The sequence below is a fragment of the Triticum dicoccoides genome, chromosome 6B (assembly GCF_002162155.2).
Source record: "Triticum dicoccoides isolate Atlit2015 ecotype Zavitan chromosome 6B, WEW_v2.0, whole genome shotgun sequence".
NCBI lineage: Eukaryota > Viridiplantae > Streptophyta > Magnoliopsida > Poales > Poaceae > Triticum > Triticum dicoccoides.
Window position 1 is genome coordinate 223,822,169 of NC_041391.1, and position 22,908 is coordinate 223,845,076.

General features: G+C 45.1%; 1 protein-coding gene across 1 annotated transcript in view; it reads left to right on the forward strand.

The window, feature by feature from the left end:
- LOC119321062 (urease accessory protein D-like) overlaps positions 1 to 22,908 on the forward strand; it is a 110,020-nt gene that overhangs the window by 801 nt on the left and 86,311 nt on the right. Inside the window, exon 2 of the mRNA XM_037594911.1 lies at positions 5,057 to 5,368. Within this exon, the coding sequence (XP_037450808.1) occupies positions 5,057 to 5,368 (312 nt within the window). The remainder of the gene's footprint in view (positions 1 to 5,056; positions 5,369 to 22,908) is intronic.

Sequence of the window (22,908 nt, forward strand, 5' to 3'; positions counted from 1 at the left end):
GGCTCGCGAGGAGGCGGAGAGATCAAGGTGGGGTACCTCACGAGGTACCCATGACACAAGCCATGATGACCAAGGGCGCCAGGCGGGCGCCAGCCCGCGCAGTGTCCTCCTTTCCTCTTTGGTGTAAAGGGAGCAAGCGCAGGCGAGAGCATCAAGCAAAGGCACCCATTTCGGTGCAACGAGACAAAGACCAGCCTAACGGCAGGATGGAGGTCATCGTGGAGCCCAAGCCGGCGTCACCACCAGAGCCTTTGACAGGCGAGGACCAACTTTAGTCAGGATAAGTGTACCAGATATTCCCCTTCAAAATGGCCAATTGTTGGTGCCCTTCCCGCTCAATATTTGGGAAGAGGCCCAGGGCCTTTGCCTATAAATAGGACTAGCCACCCTCGGGGTAGGGAGATCTGGGGGGGAGAGACGATCTTGATCAGCATCTAGAGAGCAACCAGTAGAGAGAGAGACCGAACTCCTCCTAGCAGTTCATCGCACCAGTCAAGAACAGACCCTCGTGAGGCTGTTCTCCCTTGTATTGTTCATCATCAGCCCAAGAGGCAATCCACCACACCACACACTGGAGTAGTGTATTACACCACAATGGTGGCCTGAACCAGTATAAACTCTGTGTCTCTTGTGTTGTTCTTTCCGTAGTTTAGATCCTAGCGAGTCGGCGAGAAGCAGGTAGGTAGAGGGCAAAATCTCCGCGCGCACCCCAGTGTTCGAACCTTAAGGGTCTGCCAGAACCCAAAATCCGACATCACTCAAAGGCAATGTGCGCGTTGGAGCGCTGAACTGCGACCAGAACAGCTTTTCCACTTCATCATCTTTTTGATCCTCAAAAAACTTGGCTACATCAGCCGCACTCTTTGCCAAATCCGCATAGGCATCTGCAGGACTACAGCGTCGATCCAGAGGAGCGTACTTCAGATCTAAAAACTTCATTCGCAACAAATAGGGGTTTCCAGCCGCGATCTCTCCGGCCTGTCGAAGCTCCTGGCGCGCATCCCTAATGTCGGAACGCGTCTCCTTGGCCGCATCAAGGGCCTTCTTCAGGTTAGCCTTATTCGCATGATATTCTGTTTCAAGAAGCTCATACCGGTTGGAGGCATTTTCTAGCTCCACAGCCATTTCGGCTATTTTGTCTTCGCTCCGGCAATGAGCAGCCTGTTCGGCTCTCAACTCTTCGGCCGCCTTTAGGGTAGCCGCATTGCTAGCCCGGGCCTGTTCCTTGGCTAGGGTAAGTTCCGCCCTCAGGGCTTCCACGGCAGCAGCACCGTCTGCAGTCGAAGCATATAAAATTAGCATTATGCTCCTCTCAGTTTTTCCTTAAAAAATAATAAGGAAAGCAGAGCACATACCTTGTGACTCGTTAAGCCGCTCGCTCACCAGTGTGATATCGGCATCAATAGCTCCAATCTGCCTCCTTAGTTCGGCAACTTCAACGGACGGGTCGGCTGCCGGATCCTTAGACACATGCGCATAAATACAGCGCGATCATTAGTTAAACAATATGATCCTCCGATTGCCGCCTAGGGCGGGCAACCAGAGTCTCAGGGGCTACTATCCAAATGGAGCACACCTAGCGTGTGCGTCACAGCCAAAAATTATGTATTTTTCATTACATACCTCAAAGCCTCTGAGCAGGCTCGTAAAGGCTTCATTCAACCCGCTTGTGGCAGACGAAATCTTCTCGAGCACCATGCTCATTAATGAATAGTGCTCCTCCGAGAGAGCAGCTCGCTCCAGAAGGCCCGTCAGTATGTCCGGCCGGGCGCCGAACTATGCCAGACCCTTCTTATCACCCCCCGTGGGAGCCAAATGCTCCGGGCTCAGGGCGGCCGAAGTATTAGCTTCTGGCTTTGGCAGATCTAGACTCCTCTATGACGACACCTCGGGGTCGCCAGCCTCATGAGGCGAAGAGGTTGGTGGGGTCTCACTCGCCATCATCTCCGGAAGGAGATCCCCCGAAGACGAACTCTGTCGAGAAGAGCTGCTAGCCGGACTACAAAGAATGGATCCTGGTTATTGTTCTCGGAGAAGGAAGCAGTACCTTCGTATTTACGATTAACTTACAGCTTGGCTAAGGGCTGGCCCGTTGGCGGGCATGGCGCGGTGAGGACGCCCTTCGGGGCAGGGCTCCCTGGTGAAGCTTTCTTCCCTTGTCCGGGCACCTCCGTCTCCAAGTCTTCGGAGGCGGCCCTTTTCCTCCCGCGAGGGGAGGAGGCCTTAGGTTCCCCTCCCCGACTATCCTCCTTTGGGGAGGTAGCAATTCCCCCGGTTTGGATGCGCAATGTGTGAAGTTCTGCTTCTCTGTTCTTCCCTTCTTCTTTCCCTGAGGGCACTTTACTTAGCACACGGCCAAGCATCTTGGCTATGGTGGGACTTGGCGAGCCTTCGGGAAGTGGCGTTGGACACCTGATTATCTCCGCCTTGCTGAGCCACTCCTGGCCACGGAGGATTTTCAGAATAATAACTATGATAAAAATAGATGAAGTGTTCGGTTTCTCGGTTACTTACTTTGGTATCTGGGCGATTGCAGCTAGGCCCACGTCATCGGTGGTATCCGGACACCTTACTTGTGGTCCGAAGAATAATTTACACATCCCTTCGAGCGTCAGGCCGAAGAAGTGCAGAATAGTCCGTAGACCTTCCGGATTGAACTCCCACATCTGGAGAGGCCGACGTTTGCACGGCAACATCCGTCGGATTAGCATTACCTGAATTATGCTGACAAGGCTAATATCCCGCTCAAGAAGCTCCCAGATACGACTCTGTAGTATTGGTACATTGCTAGCAGGCCCCCAATCCCGTCCTATATTGGTCCATGACACCAGTTGAGAAGGAGGACACGAACGGAAGTCTGGGAGCCGTGACGTAAAACCACCTCCGCTGCCATAGATTGGACACCTCTGGGAAGGAGCACTCTGGCCATGGGGCGTCGGAATTCCTGCTTATTATAGCACCTCTGCACTCCGCGTGTCGCCCTTCAATCATCTTCGGCTTCACATTGAAGGTCTTGAGCCATAAGCCGAAGTGTGGAGTGACGTGGAGAAAAGCTTCACACACAACGATGAACGACGAGATATGGAGGATAGCATCCGGGGCTAGATCATGAAAATCTAACCCGTAATAGAACATGAGCCCTCTCACAAAAGGATCAAGGGTGAAGCCCAAGCCGCGAAGGAAGTGGAAAACAAATACGACGCTCTCGTTGGGCTCGGGAGTAGGGATAACCTGCCCTGGAGCAGGAAGCCTGTGCTTGATGTCGGCGGTCAGGTATCCGACCTCCCTAAGCTTCGCAATGTCCTCCTCTGTGACCGATGAGGCCACCCACTGGCCTTGAGGGTTGGATCCGGACATGGTTGAGGATTCGAGGTGCTTGAGCTTGGGTTTCGGGTGTTGGAACTCGAGATGCGAAAAGGCGCAAGGGTGGTGGAAAAAAGGGATAGGCCTCGACCCCTTTATAAAGGGGGTGAATATCAAGCGTCCTCAGTGTAACCGCTCGGGACTTACCCAAAAACACAGAGATGTCATGGGGACGCATGCGCCTATATTAATGGAAGATCCCACGATAAGGGGAGCATGATCTCTACTTTGGCAAGGTGTGCCAGTAAAACCGCCTCGCAACATGTATCGAGGCAGGCCAAGTAAAACCGGTTCGTGTTGGGCCGGGCCACGATGCAGGAGCACGACGTACAAAAATTGCCAGCAGATCAGATTTTGGAAGCGCTATGCTCTCTACGGTGGTATGTGAAGACCATCTTGCAGAACCGGACACGGTTGAAGTGTTCGATAACTACTTTGGAGTATTCGGATAGGGAACCCGCCTTGCAATGCCAAAGAAAAATTGCGCGCCAGACTCATCGTCATTGAAGCCTGGTTTAGGGGCTACTGAGGGAGTCCTCGATTCGGGGGTATCTGGACAGCCGGACTATATACTTTGGCCGGACTGTTGGACCGCGGAGATGCAAGACTCAAGACTTCATCCCGTGTCCAGATGGGACTCTCCTTTGCGTAGAAGACAAGCTTGGCGATCTGGATATTATATTTCCTTCTTTGTAACCGACTCCATGTAAACCCTAGCCCTCTCCGGTATCTATATAAACTGGAGAGTTTAGTCCTTAGAGACACAATCATAATCATCATAGGCTAGCTTCTAGGGTTTAGCCTCTACGATCTCGTGGTAGATCAACTCTTGTAACACTCATATCATCAATACCAATCAAGCAGGAAGTAGGGTTTTACCTCCATCGAGATGGCCCGAACCTGGGTAAAACATCGTGTCCCTTGCCTCCTGTTACTATTAGCCTTAGACGCACAGATCGGGACCCCCTACCCGAGATCCGCCGGTTTTGACACCGACATTGGTGCTTTCATTGAGAGTTCCTCTGTGTTGTCGGTGCAAGGCTTGATGGCTCCTTCAATCATCAACAACACAGTCCAGGGTAAGACTTTTCTCCCCGGACAGATCTTCGTGTTCGGCGGCTTCACACTGCGGGCCAATTCGCTTGGCCATCTGGAGCAGATCGACAGCCACGCCCCTGGCCACCATGTCAGGTTTGGAAACCTGAACAACACGGCCGATATCCGCGGAGACTTGATCTTCAACAGATTCGGGCCTGAGCCAGGAGCGCCGGATAGTCACGACGAGCATAGCTTAGACCTGTCGTCTGACAGTACTCTGGATATCGCGCATGTAGGAGCTCTGGATCTAAATCCGTGGCAAATCGCGTCGTCCGAGGACGGGTGGATGGAACCTGCCCCGAAGGCCGCACACCCATCGGCGGTAGAGCCGAGCACCTGCTTCACCCCCAAGGAAGCATGTGTCACCGGACCCCCGGACTCGTGTCATTAAGCGATCGGTGTCAACACGCTTCCCTGCTGGCGGCGAGTGCCCAGTTCGTCGAAGTTTCCAAACTTACTCGGAAGCTGCGGCTGGCCGATGAAGAGGTTGTTTGAATTAATAAGCGGTTTGAGGAGACGCAAGGTATGCATATCTCCAATTGTATATGTGTTAGTCGTTCGAAACAGACTAAAAATGTTTTAACTGTGCCCGCAGTTGGCGCCGATGAGGTTGAGTCCCTCAAAAGCACCCTGGCCGAAGCCAAGGAGCCGGAGGTGAGCAAGGCGACCGCGGACAAGACGGCCAAAAGCTTAGAGGAGGAGCAGACAACCGGCCAACGTCATGAGGCGCGGGTGGGTGGGGTTGAAAAAGAGCTCAAGGACGCCATTGCTAGATGCGAGTCCTTGGAGCAGACGAGTTCGGAGCAGACCTCTGAGCTCACCAAAGCCCATGAGAGCCTGAAGGAAGCCCGGGCCAATGCCCAGGATGCTCGCCAGGAGATTCAAGAGGCGAGGCGGATTGCGGCTGGTAAGGCTTTTATTATGTAGAGTAGGTATGCCAGTAGAAGATATATTTTACTAACCCGAGTTCGGAGTTCTCCAGGCGCCTTTGCCGACTTGCCAAGGAGCATTGCAGATGCCACCGCATTCTTCTGGGGTGAAGAGGGGAGCTCAACAGAGAAGCTGTTTTGGTCGCAGTACCTTGCGCCAGAGCTTCCAGTGCCCTTGAGCGACTAGATGAAGCAGTTGTCCGAGCTGCATATGGTAGCCAGCCTAGCCATGAAGGACGTAATAGTCCGTTCATGGCCGGCCGAAGTCATGCCCAGCAGCCACTTCGGGCTTGTGAAGAGGCTGGTGGAGGCGCTTCCTCGGATTGATGCCCTTCAGCGGTCATCCTGTATTAAGGGTGCTTAGATGGCCTTTTCCCATGTGAAGGTTCAGTGGGCGAAGATGAAAGCCACTGAGATTGCCACCGCAGGGCCACCGGAGGGGAGGGAGCACCGGCGGCCGGAGAGGTACTTTGATGAGGTCCTCGAGGGAGCCCATATTGTAGAAGGCCATTGCTCCAAGGACATAATATTTGAGTAGTTGTGTCTGGTTTGCAAGAGTTATGTGATGAATTTGTAATGTATGATAGTTATGATTATGCTTTATTATCAGTTTATCCTCCTATTTAGCTATTTATATGTCTGAAAGTTTACCAGTCGTCGGCTTCATCCCCCGCGTAGATACTACAAGGGTGTTCGGGATCGCATGTCCGCACTTTATCCAACATCTTAGTCCGATGTAGGAGGCGTCTTGCGAAGTGAACCAGGCAATCAGACTATGCAGTTTTAGTACTTTCACATTAGCCATAAGAGTCCATTGGTGGGGCTAAGTACTAGCCCTCATTGCATGATCAGCAATCCAGAGTGCGGCGCCTTTGCAACGTGGCTGGTCAAAAAAACCAGGCCCTCGTATAACACGGCATAAATCGCAAACGATTCATAGCATAACTCTGAGTCACCGGATCGCTGACCCACTGTCGCTTATCATTACAGTCAGTTTTCGGCTTTCTCTATTGAGGTACTTGATCGCACTAACCAGAAATACAATCGCGGTAGTTCTCCCTTTACTACCTTAGCCGAACTTGCGGAACGTAAGGTGGTAAACATAGGAGCCGGGCAACCCAACTATAGGCCAAAGACATGATTTAGAACAGATGCATATAATGCAATATCCGGGACTCCGAAGAGTTCCCTATGGGTGTTTGGACTTAAGAATTTAGCGGGGCCGAATACAGCCCCTATTGCGAAGACTATGTCAAACCACGTATGTCAGTCGAACATAAGGAACAATACAGATGACAAGGAGAGAATCTAACACCCAACCAAGATGGTGGTAATCATCTGTGCCCTTTATATCTTTATTGATATGTCAATGACAGGCAATGTCGTGCAATATCAAGGTCATATTTACATGCCTAAGGAAAAATATGTACATAAGGGAAAGTCTAACACAGGGCCTAAAAATCATAGTTCGGTAAAGAAACTTCAATGATGCCCTGCCGCATGTCTGCGCCTTTTCTCCTTAGTAGTGATTCCTTTGAGAGGAGCGTTTGATGGTTGGGACATGCTAGCCTTAAAAAGGGATCTCCTGTGACAACCATCTTGCAAGTAGGGCTCTTGATGAACCCGCGCTAAAAGGAAAAGGATATATGTGGTCCAATTATGGTCAAGCCGTGTAATAGACTTGTTCCATACTGTGCCTCCAGTGCCGCCCAAGGTATTTTTAGTGCCTAATTATGCACACGTGGTACGTAAGTTGCGACCTGATGGGGCGATCGGCGGAGGTCGAACTACTAATCAAGGTCTGGGTCCGTTGACTTATAGCGATTATGCGCGGACCGGACTCGTTTGGATACATCATTGGCTTTAATGGTTGGTGAGCTGTTCGGCCTGATAAGGCTGCTGTACACTTCGGGTGCAAGGGCCGCAGTGTGCTCTTCAATATAGAGTGAGTGCTCCATATTACCATTGACTGTAATAACACCACGAGGTCCAGGCATTTTGAGCTTCAAGTAAGCGTAATGCGGGACTGCATTGAAGTAGGCAAAACAGTTCGTCCGGGCATTGCATGATAGCCACTGCCGGAAGGGACGATGTCGAAGATTAACTCTTCACTACGAAAGTTATCTGGGGAGCCGAATACTACCTCCAGTGTGATTGAGCCCGTACAACGGGCCTCCACTCCTGGTATCACACCTTTATAGGTAGTGTTACTAGGCTTGCTTTGTGATGGGTCGATCCCCATCTTACGACAGTATCTTGATAGATCAAGTTGAGACTGCTTCCTCCGTCCATAAGGACTCTAGTGACGTGGTATCCGATCAATGATTGGATCAATAACTAGGGCGGACGAACCCCCGTGACAGATACTCGTTGGGTGGTCCCTGCGATCAAAAGTGATCGGGTAGGCTGACCATGGGTTATACTTGGGAGCGACAGGCTCTACGACATAGACGTCCCGTAGTGCGCGTTTCCGCTCCCTTTTGGGGATATGAGTGGCATATATCATGTTCACTATCTTCACCTCCAGGGGAAATTGCTTCAGACCCCCGGTGTTCAGCTGACGGGGCTCGTCATCATCTTCGCTGGGAGGCCCTTTCCCCTTGTGTTCGGTATTTAACTTACCGACCTGTTTGAAAACCCAACAACTCCTGTTGGTGTGGTTCACAGGCTTATCGGGTGTGCCATGAATCTGACAGGGTCTATCGAGTATTTTATCCAAGTTGGATGGCCCGTATTTGTTGCCTTCGAAAGGTTTCTTCCACTGACCGGACTTAGGGCCGCTAAATCCGGCATTGACTGTCGTATCGCCAGCGTCGTCGTTGTTGTTATTCCGTCTTTTGTTTTTATTGCAGCAAGGTTTACCGTTGCCGTCCCGCACTTCGGAGGTGCAGGGGTCGCCTGAGCTGTTGCTTCTACGAGCCAATTAGTTGTCTTCGCCCGCACAGAAGTGGGTCATGAGTGCCATTAAGGCTGCCATGGTCTTCAACTTTTCCTCACCAAGATGTCAGGCGAGCCATTCGTCACAGACGCTGTGCCTAAAGGCCGCTAAGGCTTCAGTGTCTGGACAGTCTACAATCTGGTTCTTCTTAGTTAAGAACTGATTCCAAAGCTTGCAAGCTGATTTGCCTGGCTGCTGAATTATGTGACTCAAGTCGTCAGCATCCGGTGGCCGGAAATAAGTGCCCTGAAAGTTAGCCCTAAAAGCATCTTCCAAGTCTTCCCAGGTTCCAATGGAGTTTTCTGGGAGACTGTTTAGCAGTGCCGTGCTGGTCCCTTCAGCTTTAGAGGGAGATATTTAATGGCATGGAGATCATCTCCTTGAGCCATATGAATGTGGAGAAGAAAATCTTCAATCCATACGGCCGGATCTGTCGTTCCATCGTACTGTTCGATGTTTACGGGTTTAAACCCTTCTAGAAATTGATGTTCCATAACCTCATCAGTGAAGCGTAAGGGGTGTGCGGCCCCTCTGTATCGTGTAATGTCTCGACAGAGAGTGGTTGACATCTGAGTTCGGTACTGATCCCGAACATAGTAATGGTCGTCACGCCGAGCTTCATAGCCATCATCTTGCGCTGGGGCACGACCCCTTGATCCGTAGATTGATCTGGTCTGCCGTGTATCCTGTGGCTGCTGTCTCCCTTCCTCTTCGGCAAGAGGGTAGTGTTCGGCTTGATATGCTGTTTTGTCCCGTCCGCGTGGTGGTCGATCTGGTTGGTCTTCCTGATTGTATTTCAATGGTATTGGTTCAAGGACTTCATCATCAAATTGAGGCAGCAGCTTGCACCTAGGGTAACTTTTGACAGGTCGCTCTTAGTCGTATTCCTCAATGGCCAGGACCTTAGTCCACCTTTCATTCAGTGTATCTTGTTCTTCTTTGAGTTCCTGCTGCTTCTTCTTCAGGCTCCGGGCTGTAGCAATGAGCTGCCACTTAAAGCGTTCTTGGTCGAGGGGTTCTTCTGGGACGATGAAGTCTTCGTCACCAAGGCTAACCTCCTCTTCGGATTCTAGCATGTAGTTGATGTCCTCCGCGTCTTCGTTTTCAGCGTGTCTGGGACTATATTCACCCTCTTCCCTTTCATCATGTTCGAATGTGGGCTTGACGGGGTATTCGGGATCTTCGGCATTGTTTGGGGTCTCATTATCTCCGGTGCCGGTATTGCTATCCTTTGCCCGACGCGATCGTGAGCGGCACCGTTGACGTCGGCATTTTGGCGGTTTATCGACGGGTTTGTCCTCATCTGGGCTTGGATTATCCTCATCGTTCTTCGGAGTGTCCACCATGTACACATCGTAGGTTGAGGTGGCCGTCCAACGCCCTGTAACGGGTGGGACTTGGCTTGGTTCATCATTGGGATCGTCGTCCATGCCGTCGATGTCTTTGGACGCATAGTCCAACATGGCGGTTAAGTCCTCGACAGTGGCTATTAAGTGAGTGGTGGGTGGGGCGCAAAACTCCCTCTCTCAGCCCCCAGTCCAAGCCGGGTATAGTTCGGAGGTAAAGCCTCTGTGATGGCGAGAGACTGCATCAAACCCAATGCTTCATCTAAGAGCGGAAGCGGGACCGGGAACTGCGGGTCTGCCATGCTGAATTCGGCGTGGGGCGCCTGATCGGACCCGCTAAGTGTAGATCTCGGCAGTTCAGGATGGTTGCCCAGAGCCAAGTCTAAGATTGCATCTGGGTCTTTGGTAGGAAGCTCCGTGAGGGAGAGATGTCCGACGGGGCTGATGATCTAAGGCCGAGGTGGGTGTTGGTGTTGACCCCTGGACGAGATTTGGCAGGGGATCCGAAGAGTCTTCTTGGCGGGGACACAGAGTGGCGGCCGAGGCCGCAAACCCATCGAAGACTAGGTCTCCTCGGATGTCAGCAACATAATTCATGTCTTCAAACCTGATCTGGTGGCTGGGGGCGTAACTATCGACCTGCTGGACGCGGCCGATCGAGTTGGCCCGAAGTACAAAGCCACCAAACACAAAAACATGTCCAGGAAGAAAGATCTCCCTGGACGCAGCATCATTGTTGACGAAGAGGTGAGCCATTGATCTTTCTATCGATGATACAGCGGAGCTCTCAATGAAAGCACCAATGTCGGTGCCAAAATCGGCAGATCTCGGGTAGGAGGGCCCAAGTTGTGCGTCTGAGGATCAATAGTAACAATGGAGAAGGGACACAGTGTTTACCCAGGTTCGGGCCCTCTTGATGGAGGTAAAACCCTACTCCTGCTTGATTATATTCGAGGGTATAGGGATTACAAGAGTTGATCTACCTCGAGATCGATTCGGCTAACCCTAGATAGCTAGCCTAGCAATGTTATGATCCTGCCTCCGATCTAACCCTCCGGTTGTAACATCCCAAAATTCTAAATTTTGGAATGTTATAATAAATAGATAGTTTTGATTGATTGTTTGATTGATTGATTGAAATTGAGTGAATTCGAAACTTTTTAAAAGTTAAATGAGAGGGAATAAAAGGACTTTCCCAAACTTTCATTTTCTTTTCTGATCTTCATCAATTCAAATTCTTTTCAAACACAAAACCCTGGAGAGAAGATGACATGACTTCTTCCATTTATTTAAATGACAAGGGGCGTTGAACATATTTGAATTTCATTTGGAAAATATTTCCAACCCAGGAACTTTATGCAACACAATGATTTTCACGAGCGAAGATAAAATGACTTCTTCAAAACATATGAAATATGAGTTGGGAGTTTCAAAGAATTAAATTCAAAGTTCTTTTGAATTTATTTTCAATTTGGAGTTATTTGAGTTTTATTCAAATTATTTTTTTCCAAAAATAAAATATATGGAAAATAGGGTAACATGATTCCCTACATCAGAAAATTGGAGAGAAATAAATTTGAATTAACTTTGGTATTTTTAAAATGATTTTTACTGGATTTTACTAGAACAGCAGCAGTGTTTGATTTATCTAAATTTATGTGTATTTTACTTGACTCTGGAAAAATGTTCAGCTTGTAGGAAATCTTCTTCTGAAAAGTTTGATATATAATATGCCTATATAAAATTTTAGTGTCATTTTCGTTTTTCAGTTTATAGCTTTCTGTTTAAAAAAATAACAAAAACTGCGCGCGCGCCTGAAACTAACTGTCGCCCAAATGCGTAGCATAGCAGCAGCGCCGGCCCGTCTTTTTTTTTTGTTTTCTTTTGTCTTTTATTTTATTTTATTTTCGTTAATGTTTATTTTTTTTTGAAAGAAATTTCAAAAAAGAAGACTTTGGAAAAAAAATGCAGCCAGTGTACGGGCGCGGCCGGGCCGAACTATTAGCCCATGATCCTTTTCAAATTTCATCTGCGTACGTATATGTTTAGTCCCACATTGCCTAGCCTTTGACCTTTAAGCCTATTTTCCACCAATAAATATAGACACATAGAGCCTCCAAAAATCATCCGATTCAGGTTAAATCAATATTTTGGTTTGACTAGATTCATTTAAGAAAAATATTTTTTTCTTCTTTCCGGCGCGATTTCTGAAAATTGTCTTCTCTCTCCGAAGTTGTCTTTTCTCTGCCTTATAAAGGTATATTTATTCGTTCTCTGTATTTATATGTTAGACCTAGAATTCTTTTAGCCATAGCTATTTTTTTTCTTCTGTAAAACAGCTTGGCCTTGATTTTTCAAATAGGCATAACTTTTTATTCGTTCATCCAAATTAGATGAAACCAACGTCCACTTCTTCGTTACGATCTCTTCTATCCAGTAATCCAACTCAAACATGTTTTTGAAAGTTTAAAATTTGAATTCAAACAGATTTGTATTTGAACTTCGTTTGATCATAACTTGAGTTTTATAACTCCGATTTATTTGATTCTTTTTGCATCTCGAAGCTCTTGACCTAAACTTTCCGATAAGGCCAAATTCACATAATTTTGGTACTGTTAGAAATTGTTTTATGCTGCAAGAGTCATTTGCTTGGTTTTGATGTTTTCCAAATTGTTCTCTTCGTTCTTTCCGATCTTTTGAGTGATTGCTTATGTGTGGTTACCATTGCTTGCTCACGATAGATTGACCGGAGTATGACGAGTAGAACTATCAAGAGTTTTGACTGCGAATCATCTTCATCAACATTGCAGGCAAGTTCACACTTTGATCATACCTTTTTTTCATACCCAGTTTTTATGCATTAGATCTATCCTCAAACATTGCATGATTAGGATCTAATTAAATTGTGGGTTATGGGAATTTGTTGAGGTAGTACCTATTACCTGTTTTATTATCAAACCCTTGGGAGTTACTTCTACGTTTGCTTATTATGCCATGCTACGCTAGTAGACGTGGATTGGGTGAGTGAATTTTCCATGACAGATGTGAGTTTGTTAATTAATGGTTTATTTAAGGTGGCAACTTTAACACACATCTGGGTGGATTGAGGCACCTGGTTACTCCAGGACTTGCCTGTCTAGGCACCTGGGTTTCCAGGACTTGCCTGTATTTCTTCGGACCGCCACCCAGGCTCAAAGGGATCATGAGATTATTCAAACTAGAAACTTCCGTGTGCAGCCACATACTATTATGGGCTCTAGCATAGTTGACTAAGTTGTGCAAACTCTTACGGGGTGGATTAGCAGATGTAGGGGATGTAGGTTGGTACGGTCTACCCCCATGTAAGGTGCAAGTGCTTCTGAAAGACTATGTCTCGGTCATCCGTTTCTCAAACACCATGTAGTGCGAGAAACCAAACGGAGGCGATCAGTCATGTGGGGAAAAGTGCGCAAACCTCTGCAGAGTGTACAAACTAATCATGATTAGCCGTGTCCCCGGTTATGGACATCTTGAGTATCTAGTACTTGGATATCGTGTGAATCTCATCATGTTACTTTAATTAATATTGTTGGGTTAATGAGTACTTTTAATTGGGATTGAGAATGCTGTCAACCATTCTCAATGTTTAACAACCACCATGATAGTTAAAATAAATTTATTCCTTTGGAGTAGGAAAAAATTGGCTTTTCGCAAAAACTGTAACCATAGAGCTTTTCCACCAGCCAAATATGCATGTAGAGATAGCCATTATTCATCATTTGCTCTATGGTGTGAATTTGCCAGTACATTCAATGTACTGACCTCTGTGGCTGCAACGTCTCATGTTGCAGGATTTTACGACGAGTAAGTGATACGTTAGGGTTACGATTCCCTATACTCAACTTTACCGTTGGTGTTGATGGGAATCCACAACCTTGTTGCTTCCGCTATTTTGGATTGAGGTAATAGTATTTATGTTACTTTATACATGTGATTTACCTCTGTTATAAATCCTCGAGTACTGTGTGTGTTAGCATACCGATCCAAGGATGACACGTAAGCACAGAGACTTGACCCATTCGGGTCGGGTCGCTACAAGATGGTATCAGAGCACATGTTGACTGTAGGACGTGACCCTAGAAACTGGCAAGCCCATAGGAAAGATTTTTCTCTACAACTTTCTTTTCAAAAGAATCTTTTACCTCTCCTCTCTTCTGAGCTTATTCAAAAATTCCTTTTAGTGAGACCATACCCCTTTCCCCTTTTTGACCACTCAAAGATTCGACTGATGAGACCACTCCAAGAAGGACAAGATATCGGACAACTAAGACCACTTCGGAATGAAGAGGATTTTACCGTGCCTTATAATGATGGAAAGTACGAGGATAAAGACTAGGAGAATATGAAGAAATTCCAGATTTGGTATGACCAAGGAAGGCTACCCTTATGGAACCTGGCAGACTATGGAAGCTGTCAATACCCGAGATCAAGGTGTATCGGAGAAAGACTGGAACATGGAGCATTAGAATTCAAACTTTTGTCAAGAAAACCCGAAGACAGGAGATATCAACTATGGAATGATAACTCATGAAAATAATAAGAGCAGAAGCATGGATATTCATGATGTTATTGTTCACTTATGTTATTTTCACTGTGATGAGTTAAGCATGCATTTCCTCGGAAGGATTGGATGGTAGAAGGCTGATGGAGCATCTGCCAGCAAGAGATCAAGTTTTAACCTTAACTGGTGTATCACTAGGATCTGGAGTATTACATGAAGAAGTTTAAGGTGGATCTGCAGGAAGCCGTATTTGACAAGGAGCATTTTGTGAAGAATTCAGGATCCAGAAACTGAGAGTAGTAAACTGGAGGAACAAAACCTCGAGATACCGAAGATTCGTCGGGAACTGAAGAACAGTAGTACCGTGGTTCATGAAAAGGATGTTGTAACCCAGAAGTTTGGAACGCAATTCCAGAATATTAAAGGATGTCATGAGAGACTTTGCGACAACAGAGATGATCTGGCAAAAGAACTTGAGAAGGTCCAACATGATCAGAAGGAGCCATCGGAGACATGACCAAGACTTGAAGAGTTTGATGACGTTGAGATCTATAGACCATTAGAAGACCAAACCCCTGTTTTATACTTACGTTAGATGCGACGATTGTGAGCTGTCATTTGTTTGTTGTTTTTCCGACAACCACAATAAAATCTGTATTTTTCAAAACCATTGTTTGTATTGTGTGCATCCCTCTCTATCTCTCCTATCCCACCCCAAAACCCATGGACCCAATAGATGATGAATGGAGATGAGCTCATATTTTCTGGACCGATGGGTCAATTGGAGACAGACCGATGGATTCAGAACATGGAGGATCATATTGAGAACAACCCTATAGTCGGAAAGGATATGTCCCAGCATGCTTTTCAATGCTTTGAAAGAGGTGTTTCTACTTGGTGGAGGATGTACCAAAACATCAATGGATGGCAAGGAGTAACCACTTGGAAGGAATTTAAGTTGACTTTGCTAAAGTCTTAGTTTGTGTCCCAGAAATTGAAGCCTCATGGAAATGATATGAAGAAACTCTGTGCATGCAAGCTTTGTGGAGAAATAGGACACAACCATAAAGAAAACACGGACTAATACCCTCATAAGCGGAGGATTACCAAAGGAGTTAGTAGAGGACCTTAGGGAACTTCGGTTGGAGATTGTTCCGAAAGGTTTTGTTGCAGCAATGGAAGTTCAGTCTACATTATTGGGAAAGACTCGTGAAGCTCAGAAGGATGACAAAGAGATTGCCGAGATAAAAGAGAGGATGAGCAAAGGAAGGGCCAAATGTTTTCGTAAGGATGAGCATGACACCTTATGGTTCGAGGACTGTGTATATGTGCCCAATAATGCAGAGATCAGGAAGTTAATACTTCAGGAGGCTCATGACTCACCATACTCGATTCGCCCTGGAAACACCAAGATGTATTTGGATTTGAAGGAGTGTTTCTGGTGGACTGGTATGAAGAAGGATATTATGGAGTATGTAGTTGTAGGTGATGTATGCCAGAGAGAGTAAGAGCAGAGCATCAGAAGCCAGACGGATTACTACAGCCTATGCCGATACCCGAATGAAAGCAGGATAAGCTTGGCATGATTTTCATTACCGGATATCCCAGAACCCGAACGGGACATGATTCTATCTGGTTAGTAGTTGATTCGCTTGACCAAAGTGGTTCACTTTATCCCAGTGAAAACCACCTATACAAGTGCGAAGTTGGCCAATAAATTTTGACCAGGATGTATGTCTGCATGGAGTTCCGAGGACCATCGGTAGAGGAACATAGTTTACCTCAAAGTTTTGGAATCAGCTGCACCAGACTTTGGGTACTAGGCTAGAGTTCAGTACAGCCTTTCATCCGCAGACAGATGGATAAATCGAGAGAATCAATCGGATTCTAGAGGACATGTTGAGAGCGTGTGCGCTAGATTATGGATCTAGTAGTGATGATAATCTACCTTACGCTGAGTTCTCATACAACAACAGTTACCAAGCTAGTTTGAAGATGGCCCCTTTTGAAGCTTTGTATGGGAGAAGGAGCCAAACACCGTTGATGTGGGATGAAGTTGGAGACCGTCAGTTGTTTGGATCAAATGTGATCAAGGATTTAGAAGAGAATGTTAAGTTGCTTCGAGATAGACTGAAGGTAGCTCAGTCCAGGCAGAAGAGTTATGCAGACTCAAAAACGCAAGGAGGTAGTCTATGAAATTAGAGATAGAGCATGTCTTCGTGTGTCCCCTCTGCGAGGAGTTAAACTATTTGGAGTTAAGGGAAAGTTAGCCACGAGATTTGTAGGACCATACGGAGTTTGGAGCGTAAGGGAGAAGTGGCCAACAAGTTGGAGTCACCCGAAGGACTGTCAGAAGTTCATGATGTGTTTCACGTTTCCCAGTTGAAGAAGTGCCATGCAGAGATGGCCAATATTTCCCTGTAAGGATGCTTGACCCTGGAAAGGATAATGATGTTCAACGAAGTGGAGTATGGACTTCATAAGTATGAGTTTTTATCTTGGTATGTGGGATACCCACGAGGATGAAGAGATGAAGTACTATTGGATATAAAGGAGATATGATGTTGGTAATATGGAGCAATTGTAACTCCACGAAGAGTTTGAGTAATCATGTCCTAGTTTGGTGCCAATAGAAGGAAGAAGGACATTACAATTGGATGGATTTTTAGTATGCTAGGAAGATGGAAGTTGAATGTTGGAATAACGATCAGTTGCCCAGAGGTTGAGTTCAAGGTTTACAAGAGATGAGATGGGCCATAACCCACAGGCCCCAGGACCTGCCAAGAAGCAAGCACATTCTTGTTGAAGGAAAACCCTGAAGAAGTTACGAATTTATCAACCGGCGATTCTATAGGAGTTTACGCAAAACCTGAGAGTTGTTAAGGAACCATAGATGTTTGTTTGGCTTGCAGAATCAATGGATTATTCGAACTTGGTTCGTCGACAAGAGAAATTCTGAATGCTTGTGAGGATGACCGAGTGTTAGCATGCGAGATTCGCTAAACCATATACAAGGTAATGATTTGGGTGCGGGATGGATTGATCACCATACCGACTTACTCTTATTATTCGCCTTGCTATGTGGGATGGTAAATCTGAGTGACTTACCTATAGTAGAGAGACGACGATCAAAACCTTGTTTGAACCCTAGAATGGTATAAGTATTTTTCCCTTGTACAAGGCAGTTGTTGCCAAATCATAGGATATACGGTGAGGTTCAACCCAGACCCATTTCCTGCAGGAGAAACCATAAATTGTTGACCACCATGAGATATCGATAGCTGATTAGTATTGGCGCCAGACCCGTCAGCTAAGAAGACCCAGTCTCGGAATAACCTTACCAGGATGAAATGGATACAAAAGAATTGAGGAAAAGGTTATGCCGCTACCGGAAGAGCCAGAGAAGGAATTATACCGAAGATCTGGGAAGACCGACACTATCAACAGTAAGGATGGAGTATATGAGTTTTGATGGAACCATAACGATGCTTCTAAGGGGGGGGGGGTAGCACCCCAGATCCCGGAGATGATCGATGGATTTTGAAGACCCCCCCCCCCACCCTAACCTATTTCTTGCTAGCCTCTCTGAATCTCGAGGACGAGATTCATTTTAAGGGTGGTAGGTTTGTAACATCCCAAAATTCTAAATTTTGGAATGTTATAATAAATAGATAGTTTTGATTGATTGTTTGATTGATTGATTGAAATTGAGTGAATTCGAAACTTTTTGAAAGTTAAATGAGAGGGAATAAAAGGACTTTCCCAAACTTTCATTTTCTTTTCTGATCTTCATCAATTCAAATTCTTTTCAAACACAAAACCCTGGAGAGAAGATGACATGACTTCTTCCATTTATTTAAATGACAAGGGGTGTTGAAAATATTTGAATTTCATTTGGAAAATATTTCCAACCCATGAACTTTATGCAACTCAATGATTTTCACGAGCGAAGATAAAATGACTTCTTCAAAACATATAAATATGAGTTGGGAGTTTCAAAGAATGAAATTCAAAGTTCTTTTGAATTTATTTTCAATTTGGAGTTATTTGAGTTTTATTCAAATTATTTTTCTCCAAAAATAAAATATGGAAAATAGGGTAACATGATTCCCTACATCAGAAAATTGGAGAGAAATAAATTTGAATTAATTTTGGTATTTTTAAATTGATTTTTACTGGACTTTACTAGAGCAGCAGCAGTGTTTGATTTATCTAAATTTAAGTGTATTTTACTTGACTCTGGAAAAATGTTCAGCTTGTAGGAAATCTTCTTCTGAAAAGTTTGATATATAATATGCCTATATAAAATTTTAGATTCATTTTCGTTTTTCAGTTTATAGCTTTCTGTTTAAAAAAAATAACAAAAACTGCGCGCGCGCATGAAACTAACTGTCGCCCACATGCGTAGCATAGCAGCAGGCCGGCCCTTTTTTTGTTTTCTTTTGTCTTTTATTTTATTTTATTTTCGTTAATGTTTAGTTTCTTTTGAAACAAATTTCAAAAAAAAAAGACTTTGGAAAAAAAATGCAGCCAGTGTACGCGCGCGGCCGGGCCGAACTATTAGCCCATGATCCTTTTCAAATTTCATCTGCGTACGTATATGTTTAGTCCCACATTGCTTAGCCTTTGACCTTTAAGCCTCTTTTTCATCAATAAATATAGACCCATAGAGCCTCCAAAAATCATCCGATTCAGGTTAAATCAATATTTTGGTTTGACTAGATTCATTTAAGAAAAATATTTTTTTCTCCTCTCCAGCGCGACTTCTGAAAATTGTCTTCTCTCTCCGAAGTTGTCTTTTCTCTGCCTTATAAAGGTATATTTATTCGTTCTCTGTATTTATATGTTAGACCTAGAATTCTTTTAGCCATAGCTATTTTTTTTCTTCTGTAAAACAGCTTGGCCCTGATTTTTCAAATAGCCATAACTTTTTATTCGTTCATCCAAATTAGATGAAACCAACGTTCACTTCTTCGTTACGATCTCCTCTATCCAGTAATCCAACTCAAACATGTTTTTGAAAGTTTAAAATTTGAATTCAAACAGATTTGTATTTGAACTTCGTTTGATCATAACTTGAGTTTTATAACTCCGATTTATTTGATTCTTTTTGCATCTCGAAGCTCTTGACCTAAACTTTCCGATAAGGCCAAATTCACATAATTTTGGTACTGTTAGAAATTGTTTTATGCTGCAAGAGTCATTTGCTTGGTTTTGATGTTTTCCGAATTGTTCTCTTCGTTCTTTCCGATCTTTTGAGTGATTGCTTATGTGTGGTTACCATTGCTTGCTCACGATAGATTGACCGGAGTATGACGAGTAGAACTATCAAGAGTTTTGAGTGCGAATCATCTTCATCAACATTGCAGGCAAGTTAACACTTTGATCATACCTTTTTTTCATACCCAATTTTTATGCATTAGATCTATCCTCAAACATTGCATGATTAGGATCTAATTAAATTGTGGGTTATGGGAATTTGTTGAGGTAGTACATATTACCTGTTTTATTATCAAACCCTTGGGAGTTACTTCTACGTTTGCTTATTATGCAATGCTATGCTAGTAGACGTGGATTGGGTGAGTGAATTTTCCATGACAGATGCGAGTTTGTTAATTAATGGTTTATTTAAGGTGGCAACTTTAACACACATCTGGGTGGATTGAGGCACCTGGTTACTCCAGGACTTGCCTGTCTAGGCACCTGGGTTTCCAGGACTTGCCTGTATTTCTTCGGACCGCCACCCAGGCTCAAAGGGATCATGAGATTATTCAAACAAGAAACTTCCGTGTGCAGCCACATGCTATTATGGGCTCTAGCATAATTGACTAAGTTGTGCGAACTCTTACGGGGTGGACTAGCAGATGTAGGGGATGTAGGTTGGTACGGTCTACCCCCATGTAAGGTGCAAGTGCTTCTGAAAGACTATGTCTCGGTCATCTGTTTCTCAAACACCATGTAGTGCGAGAAACTAAACGGAGGCGATCGAGTCATGTGGGGAAAAGTGCGCAAACCTCTGCAGAGTGTACAAACTAATCATGATTAGCCGTGTCCCCGATTATGGACATCTTGAGTATCTAGTACCTGGATATCGTGTGAATCTCATCATGTTACTTTAATTAATATTGTTGGGTTAATGAGTACTTTTACTTGGGATTGAGAATGCTGTCAACCATTCTCAATGTTTAACAACCACCATGATAGTTAAAATAAATTTATTCCTTTGCAGTAGGGAAAAATTGGCTTTTCGCAAAAACTGTAACCATAGAGCTTTTCCACCAGCCAAATATGCATGTAGAGATAGCCATTATTCATCATTTGCTCTATGGTGTGAATTTGCCAGTACATTCAATGTACTGAACCTCTATGGCTGCAACGTCTCATGTTGCAGGATCTTACGACGAGTAAGTGATACGTTAGGGTTACGATTTCCTATACTCAACTTTACCGTTGGTGTTGATGGGAATCCACAACCTTGTTGCTTCCGCTATTTTGGATTGAGGTAATAGTATTTACGTTACTTTATACATGTGATTTACCTCTGTTATAAATCCTCGAGTACTGTGTGTGTCAGCATACCGATCCAGGGATGACACGTAAGCACAGAGACTTGACCCATTCGGGTCGGGTCGCTACACCGGTTTATATAGACACCGGAGGGGCCTAGGGTTGTACAAAGTCGGTTTACAGAAAGGAACAATATATCCGGACACCTATACTTGCCATCCATGCATGTGAGAGTCCCCACCAAACACGAGAGATAATCTTCTGTCTTGTATCTTAACGACCCATCAGCCTGGCCCACATCAAGAGACCGGACGCCCGAGGACCCCCTAATTCAGGACTCCCACACCAGGGAAGATGCGCAGAGTTTTAGGGTGCGATGTGGTGGCGATGCGTGCGTGGCAGCACAAATAGCCGTTGGAGGTGGGAGCAGGCGGTTCCGCTGGCGCTGGTTTGGCTTTGTTGGCTGGAGGAAGAATAGTCTGAAGAAACACGATAGACGTTGAATGTCAATCCAACGGTCAAGGTTAGCACAGTCATTTGTTGACTAAGCTGACACCATGTAGCATACTTTTTTATAGGAAGAAAAGAAAAACTGGGCTCGTTCTCCAGATAACATTCCCGAAACTACCACCGTTTGGTCTTGCGTCACAACTGAAACTGCCAGAAAAATACGTTCGTTTGCCTTCCTCCTCCCAGGGAACGTTGGCCACATAACATTCCTGCAAAACATATTCTTGAGAAGGCATATAGAACAAGCTAGTGTACCAATAAAGAGACGTTGTTGAGTTTTAGAAAAAAGAGAGACATGCTCTTGTAGCTTGTTCGAATCCAAACCTAGACTATGACTATATATAGTGCTATGCTACTCTGCAAGTAATGAAATTGACATATCCAACATTCGCTTCTCCTCTTCTCTAGTTACTCTGCCTAGTATCCGAAGCACCGTCCACAGCAACCATGTCCGCTGGCGGCTCATCTACCTGCTCTTCAACAGGCAACAACTAGATATGCGCCAAGTCGCCACCTGTACCATCCCATGTGGGTCTCATCACACCCCCGCCGGCACACTCATCGCGGCAACTTGCTCATCGCAACCTGCTGTCGTCGGTGTGGTGCCACTACTGCAAATCACGCAGAGTCATCTATCGCATCTCAACTACAATCCTCAACCCTAGCCGAGTCTTCTACAAATGCCCGAATCATGGGGTAATAATATGTTTAACTGTTGTTCGCCTTCTTTCAGTTGCTAATTTTTTTAATAGTTTCGTTGATGATCTTCCAATTTGATTCATGTAGAAAAGGAAAGATTCGTGTGATTTGTATTTTTGGGAAGTTGCTGATGTGAGGGAATGGACCTATGCTGATTATTTGGGTAGCCGAGGAATCCCAATACCAATAGGTTGGGGTGTTGGACAAGTAACTGAAGGAACGGTAGACGAGGAAGATGTAGAGCAGAAGGTTAAAGATGTTGTTCATCCGATCATGGCCAAGCAATAGCTGTTGAATGGCCTTGACAGTAATGAGGAGATGAAAGAACTTGTGAAGATAATGGGCAAGATCGTTGTGCTTTGTAGGATGATTGTCTCTTTATTTGCAGTGTATGTAGCACTTGTGATGTATTCAGTGCCTATGACATGAGCACTTTGCTGAAACTAGTAATGAATGAAACCTGTTTAGCAGGTTGGGCGTAGTGTTGTGAACATTAATGATTTCTATTAATGGAAATCGATGGGTATCCCCTTTTTCCCATAAATAAATAGCAGAGGCCCTTTTGCTAATAAATAAATAAATTAGCAAAGGCCCTATCAGGTCAGCTTTGTTCCGATTCGAAGACGTTGAGCAAATTGCAGTCCAACAACAAACTATGTTATCAAATACAAGTTTCACAGCCAAATATGAGTACAACTAAACAACAATGTCATCATGTTTTAGTCGTCATACAATCGCCAAACACAAATCAACATACATAATAAGTGATGTTCTCATAGCAAAATACTAAACAACAACTTCATCAGGTTTCAATTGTCATAGCAAACACAATTTCACATAGTAGATAAAAAGTCGCCTTCTCACAAGAAAATACGACAAAAGCAATCTAATCATCATCCACAGCAACATCGTCAACATCTTCGCCATGTGTATCAGTCTGAATCGTAACCCCCCCCCCCCCAGTGTCATATTGTTCTT